Consider the following 6,597-nt stretch of genomic DNA (forward strand, 5'->3'; position numbering starts at 1 on the left):
GCATGACTTCTTGCTACTGACACTGTAAGCCCTGAAACCATGCATCATAGACCCATGATGATCTTGAAAATTCTTTTTCCCCATATTTTTGACCCACCTTTATTTCCATAAAGCTGTGCTATTCAAGTCCCTATCTGTATGCTTTAAGCTTTGGGAATCAAAATGTTTACAAAGACTGTCAAGCTACTATTTTCCCCCCTTTTCCTTTCTTACTTTTCATGAAACCAAAGTTTCAGTCAAGAATCTTCGAACAGATGATTACTAGACCCTCACATGACAAAATTGCCTCAAGTAATACAAAAAGCTGTGGAGTAGTACACATTTCAGCATAAACAAGAACTAGTGTAAAGGAGATGACAATGGATGGTGGCTGAAGATTACCAGGAGATTACAAAGGGCCAAAGCCATGATGGAGATGACTATTACATTGGACAGCGCAAACCCCTAGATGGTAGTAGCATATGATCAAACCCTATACACCTTTGATGGAAAGAAAAGAAGATATAGTAGAAAAGAAGATGAGAAGGGGAAAAACAAAGTTACATGTTATTGCTCTTCCCCATCCCCTGTCACCGTCACTGTCGATCTACCCAAGAACTGTAGAATGCTAGCCCCAATTAGTAGTGCTGTAATTCGGCCCAGAGTCTGATGTAGCAACGTCAATTTGCTGCTTGATTTGTTCTGCTGGACCTAGTTCAGCAGGTCCGGGAACAGCTTGTAGCAGTTGGGCTCCTTGTCCGGCTCCGGCGCCGACGACGACGACGCGGACGACGGCGAGGGCTGGCTGGACGCGTGGCGGGGGAACTCGGACAGCATCTGCACCACCTCCCTCATCGTCGGGCGCTCCACGCTGTTCTCCTGAACGCAGAGCATGGACACGAAGAAGAGGTGGGACACCTCGTCCATGGGCACCGTGCTCAGCCGGCGGTCGACGACCTTGGGCACGCTCTCCCGCCGGCCATCGGTGACCCGCTTCGCCCACTGCACGATGTCTACCCCTTCGCCGAAGTCCCCCACCGGCCGCCTGCCGGTGACGAGCTCCAGCAGGACGACGCCAAAGCTGTACACGTCGCTCTTCTCGTCCACTCTCAAGGTGTACGCGTACTCTGCAACATAAAAAATGCGATCACAATTAGCATGCCTGCTAAAATCACATAATGGCAACATTTCAACCAGTGTAACTTCTCTTCTCGTCAAAGAACACAATGATCAAATCAATGGGTAAAGGGTAAAGGTAGGAACGTGAACCTAGGAGGAGTGTTCTCAACGTGCACCAGCGCACTGATCATATAAAATAATGCTAGTCTGATCTCAAACTAAGCGCGATCGTTATAAATTATGTTAAAAAACTAGCGTATGCTAGGATAGTGAGCATAGCATGCTAGGAAAAGTGAGCCTGTGCTACGCTGCTGATTTGAATAGTACAGAAACTGGCTATGTGCGCCTAGGAACAGAGGCAAGTGCGTACAACATTCTGCGACGAATCCCAAGAGAAACCGCCTACCCTACCCTTTGCAGATCCATCGGAATCTTTCCCATACATATGCACATAGTATATTCTTCCAAGTTCGTCAAATCCAAGGAAAATTCTTCGCCAGGATCAAGAAGGGGAATTCTGTCAGTTAATCCAGCCCATGCCTGCCCTAAGATCTTGCCAAATCCCGAACCCGGAAGAGCAAAAAGGAAACACATAGAGAGAGGGGAAAACTTGTATATATACTACAAACTTCGTGACCGTAACAGTGAAGGCGCCCGTGCCGTTCGAAAGCGTAGGAACAGCGTGCCGTGCCGTCCCGTTGGGGGCGCTCCGGCTTTGGCTTTGGCGACGTAACAGCGGCAAAGCGGGAGGCTGCTTTGGCGAGGCCCCAGGAGCAGGACGGAGGAGGATGACGAGGCTTTTTTTACCGGAGTGAGTGTGTCCCATGCCGGTCAAAGATACAGCAGCGCAACCAAGTCGATCCTGACCTAAAGGGCCGAGCTGGGCTGGACCAGCCGGTGCTGGTGCTGGTGCTGGTACCCAATAAAACCTGCCGTGTCATACGGGGTCCGTATCCTACTGCTCCAGACCTCACCAGGCTGACAAAGTCTCGTACTACTACGAGAAAATTACCGAGTCAGAGGGATACGGGTGACGAGAAGATCGGGCGGGCTCAAACTCAAACTCCCTTTTGCCATGCCCGATGCTGCTACTCTGGCGCGCTGGCCCGGCCTGACACGACGCGGTCCACACACGTACGTACGCCCGCTACGCTACGCGCTGTGGTACACGGGAGAGTGCACGCAGACCGGCCGGCCGTCCGTCCTGGGGCGGTGGGGGTCTTGGCTCATGCATGCACTGCATGGCACGGAGTTTTGGTTTGGCATACACGATGCATGGGATGGGCGTGTCGGGTTTGCGACTTGTGTTGGCCAGCGTGCGTGTTCCCCCCGGCCAGCCGGTGTCCGGGCGCGCCCACAAGGCGGCATCGTGTGGTCGCAATCGGGGTCCCGCGAGAAAATAATTGGGTGCTCGAGTGCGAGCCTGAGCAGAGGACCCCTTTTCGGCCGCTTTCGCCGAGGGCCCACCGGCGCTGCCGCTGATGATGTGGTGTAAAGTCAGACTGGATCGGATGGCCTTGTACTGCTACTGCGTGTCATGTGCATACACAGAGTCGGACCGGACGGACAGCCGCGGCTCAGCTCGAACCCTCGGCCATACCCTCTCGTCTCCCCATTTGAAAATTATGCACCTTGTTTCTCCTCCTGACACGTTCTTTTCGACATGAAAAGAGAGACGCACCCCCTACTAAGGATTTGAAAGAAAAAACATCCTAGTAGACAGCTTAATCTCGAAGTGTAAACGTACCGGGACCAAAAGTTTCCGTTTGATTGATCTGAAACAGTGAGCTACACTCACTGTGGTTCTGCGCGACTGCACCTGCGGTCTGGGCAGACAATGAGACATAGTAGTACTAACCACTATCACCATCTGAGTGCATGTGGTCAATCGTACGTGAAGGTTTTAACTCGCGACAAACCTAATCGGACGCTTACTTGTCTGGTGTAGTACTACTGGCTATTGACTTCGGAGCAGCAGGTCCCATGACCCAGAGAGAGGGGCCAGCCCCCATGCCCAACGTGCAAGATGGCGACAAGCAGACGAGCTCGAAAAACCGATGGATCCTAAACCAAATCTGATTGACCCCTCATAGGCAGGCAAGGCGATAAGCAACTAGAGACAAAAACAAGCACATGTGTAACGAGATGTGAAATGCTGCAATCAGTGTGGACGGACGGGCGTACGTACCTGGCGCGATGTAGCCGTACGACCCGGCGACGGCGGACATGCACTCGGAGGCGCCGGCGTTGGCCGCGCCGGCGCCGGAGCCGGAGCGCAGGAACTTGGCCAGCCCGAAGTCCGCCACGTGGGCCTCCAGGTTGTCGCCGAGGAGGATGTTGTTGGACTTGACGTCGCGGTGCACGATCATCGGGCTGCAGTCGTGGTGCAGGTAGCAGAGCCCGCGCGCCGCCTCCAGCGCGATCCGGTACCGCCGGTCCCACGCCAGGAACCCGCCGCCCTTGCCGTGGAGCACCTCGCCGAGGCTGCCGTTGCCCATGTACTCGTACACCAGCACGTTCGCCTCCTGGTCGTTGGTGCAGAAGGCCAACAGCCGCACGATGTTCCGGTGCCGGATGCTGCCCAGCGTCCGGATCTCCGCGCGGAACCCGTGGTCGTGCCGCCCTGCCGCCGGCCCGCCGCCGTTCAGCCGCTTTACGGCGATCGCGCCGCCCGACCGCGCCCGCCCCGCGTACACCACGCCGGCGCCGCCGCGCCCCACCACGTTCCCGTCCTTCATGCACTCGATCACCTCCGCGATGCCGAAGTCCACCTTGTGGAACGCCGTGAACCGCCACGCGCCATCGGGCCCCGCGCGGTACGACCTCGCGCGCAGCACGGCCGCCACGGCGAAGATCACCGAGCACGCCAGCAGCCCCAGCGCGAACACCAGCTTGTAGTCCCCCGCCGTCGCCCGCCGCGGGCTCACGGCCGCCGACCCACCGGTGTCGCTGCTGATGTTGCAGGGCCGGTTCAGCACCGGTCCGCACAGCCTCGGGTTGCCGGCGAATGCCGTCTCGTTCAAGTACCTCAGCTGGCCCGTGTCAGGCAGCTGACCGGACAGGTCGTTGTAGGAGAAGTCGGCCGCCGTGAGGCTGCTCATCGCTCCGATCGCAGCGGGGATCGACTCCTCGAGCTGGTTCCTCGACAAGTTGAGGTAATTCAGCACCCTTATCCCGGCGATGGCCTCTGGGATCGGCCCAGACAGGTTGTTGGTGCTGAGGTCAATGTACGTGAGCTGCCCACACCGGCCGATGGCCTCCGGTATCGGCCCGGACAGCTCATTGCCGCTGAGGTCGAGCTTCACGAGCAGCCGGAGCTCCCCTAGCTCCGGTGGCACGGCGCCGGCGAGACGGTTGTTGCTGACCAGCAGCGTCTGCAGCGCGGAAAGATTGGCAAGCGCGGCAGGCAGCGGCCCGGACAGCAGGTTGTTGGACAGGTTGAGCTGGGCCAGCTGCGACTCCGAACCGGTCAGGGTCGGGCTCGGGTTCGACGGGACCGGACCGGAGAGCAGGTTGTTCTGCAGCTCGAGCAGGTTGAGCCGCGGGAGGTAGAGGAAGCCGGTGGGAATGGTGCCGTTGAGGTAGTTGTGGCCGAACCGGACCCGGGTGAGGCTCGCGCACGAGCCGAGCGGCCCGGGGATGGGGCCGAAGAGGAAGTTGTTCATGAGGATGGCGGTGTGTAGCTCGCCGGAGGAGCACAGCATCTCGGGGATCATGCCGGTGAGCCGGTTCGATGACAGGTCGACGAGCCGGAGCGCCGCGTTGGCGCCGAGGCCCGCCGGGACGCGGCCGGTGAAGTTGTTCATGAAGAGCTGTAGCGTCTCCAGCAGCGGCAGCGCCGCGACGAAGTCAGGGACCGGGCCGTGGAGCCGGTTGAGGAACAGGTTGAGCAGCCGGAGCGAGGTGAGGGACGCCAGGGTGCTCGGCACCTCGCCGGTGAGCGCGTTGTTGGACACGTCCAGCCTGGTGAGCGCCGTGAGGTTGCCGAGCTCCGGCGGGATTTCGCCGGTCAGCTGGTTGGTGTGGAGGAACAGCGTGTCGAGGGAGGCGAGCTCGCCGAGCTCCGACGGTATGCTCCCGGTGAGGCCGCAGTTGGAGACGTCCAGCATGGTGAGGTTGCGCAGCCGGCCGAGCTCCGGCGGGATGCCGCCGTCGAATGCGTTGTAGTACCCGAGGTAGAGCTCCCTGAGGCTCGTCAGGTTGCCGAGCTCTGGCGGGATGGCGCCCTGTAGGTTGTTGCCGTTGAGGGACAGGTACTCAAGCGCAAGCATCCCGCCGTACGACGCGGGTATCACCCCGGAGAAGTAATTGCCACCAAGGTCAAGGTATCGGAGCCGCGCCAGCGCCGTCACGCCGGCCGGGAGCGAGGAGGAGAAGTTGTTGTCGTAGGCGTCGAACACCTCAAGGCTGGGGAGCGACGGGAAGTCCCAGCCGTCGAGGCCGCCGCCGAGCTGGTTGCCGGAGACATTGACGTAGCGGAGCGCCGGGAGCGCGGAGACGGCCACCGCGCCCACGATACCGTTCCCGGCGAGGGAGAGATTCGCGAGCGCGGCGAGCCCAGTCACCTCGGCCGTCACGGGCGCGCCAGTGGACACGTTCATGTTGGCGATGTCGACGGAGACGACCCTGCCGCCGGCGCAGCGGACGCCGGTCCACTCGCACACGGAGGCGACATTGGCCGGCAGCCACGAACGCAACACGTGGGGGCGGCAGCTGAGGGAGGCCTTGAGGGAGAGCAAGGCCAGCGCATCTCCATGCAACGCCTCGCCATGTCCATAGCCACTGACATTATCGGTGGACAGTAGAAGAGAAATCAAGAAGGAGAGCAAGGCAAAAGGATGAAGAGCCTTCATCTGGCCTACAATTCTTGCAGCTTGCGAACTGTGGTGAGAAACTAGCTAGAATACGCAGCCATTGGCAATGCCATTGCTGCTGTTTCGGTGAGCTTACAGAGACTTGGAGAGACGGATGGATGGATGGATGTTGAGATGGTAGAGAGGTAGATGGGTAGATAGAGGGAACGGCAAAGGCATGCAAGAATCTTGAGAAGCTTCACATGAAAATGGAGGCGAGAGGCGTGAGCTTCACACCGAAGGGGAGGGGAATATGTTCTCTGTGTGTCGAGAATGGCTTTGTCTTTTGAGCTATTTATGCCTTGTGGGAGAAGGGTGTCCAGTGCATCGGCCTCTGCTTTGGGTGTCTCTGTGTTCTATCTTCTCCTCATCTCTCTGGTCCTGTGCATCCCTCTCTCTCTCTCTCGCTTCTCTTTTTGCTTTATCTTTCGGAGCAGAGAAACTAACTGTTAAAGGCTTGTAGTGGGCGAGGAAGCAGCCGTGGCAAGTGATGGGGAGTTTCTAGCTTTGGCGTTTTTTATCAACAAATTGTTCCATTAGCTTTGGGGAGTATTTAGAAAGGCTTCGGGCAATTATGACATGGCGCCCGACAGAAAAAGGGAAATGCACTCTGGTCTCCGTCCGACTACAGAGCCCGTGATTGAAT

The 6,597-nt window shown here is 58.1% G+C and overlaps 1 protein-coding gene across 1 annotated transcript; it reads right to left on the reverse strand.

Moving 5' to 3' along the window:
- Positions 1-462: 462 nt before the first annotated feature.
- LOC123091245 (leucine-rich repeat receptor-like serine/threonine-protein kinase BAM1) lies at positions 463-6,309 on the reverse strand. Its single transcript, XM_044512689.1, has 2 exons — positions 3,287-6,309; positions 463-1,106 (listed from the first exon to the last, which is right to left on the reverse strand). The coding sequence occupies exons 1-2, from the start codon at positions 5,949-5,951 to the stop codon at positions 691-693; spliced, it is 3,081 nt and encodes a 1,026-aa protein (XP_044368624.1). The 5' UTR covers positions 5,952-6,309; the 3' UTR covers positions 463-690.
- Positions 6,310-6,597: the final 288 nt, after the last annotated feature.

The sequence above is a fragment of the Triticum aestivum genome, chromosome 4B (genome assembly GCF_018294505.1).
Source record: "Triticum aestivum cultivar Chinese Spring chromosome 4B, IWGSC CS RefSeq v2.1, whole genome shotgun sequence".
NCBI classification, from domain to species: domain Eukaryota; kingdom Viridiplantae; phylum Streptophyta; class Magnoliopsida; order Poales; family Poaceae; genus Triticum; species Triticum aestivum.

Bases quoted from the DNA above. Each gene is read 5' to 3' on its own strand.
- LOC123091245 (XM_044512689.1), bottom strand. From the start codon at position 5,951: ATGAAGGCTCTTCATCCTTTTGCCTTGCTCTCCTTCTTGATTTCTCTT. The intron at 1,107-3,286 runs GTACGTACGCCC...TTTATGTTGCAG, and splicing joins GTACGGCTACATCGCGCCAG to AGTACGCGTACACCTTGAGA.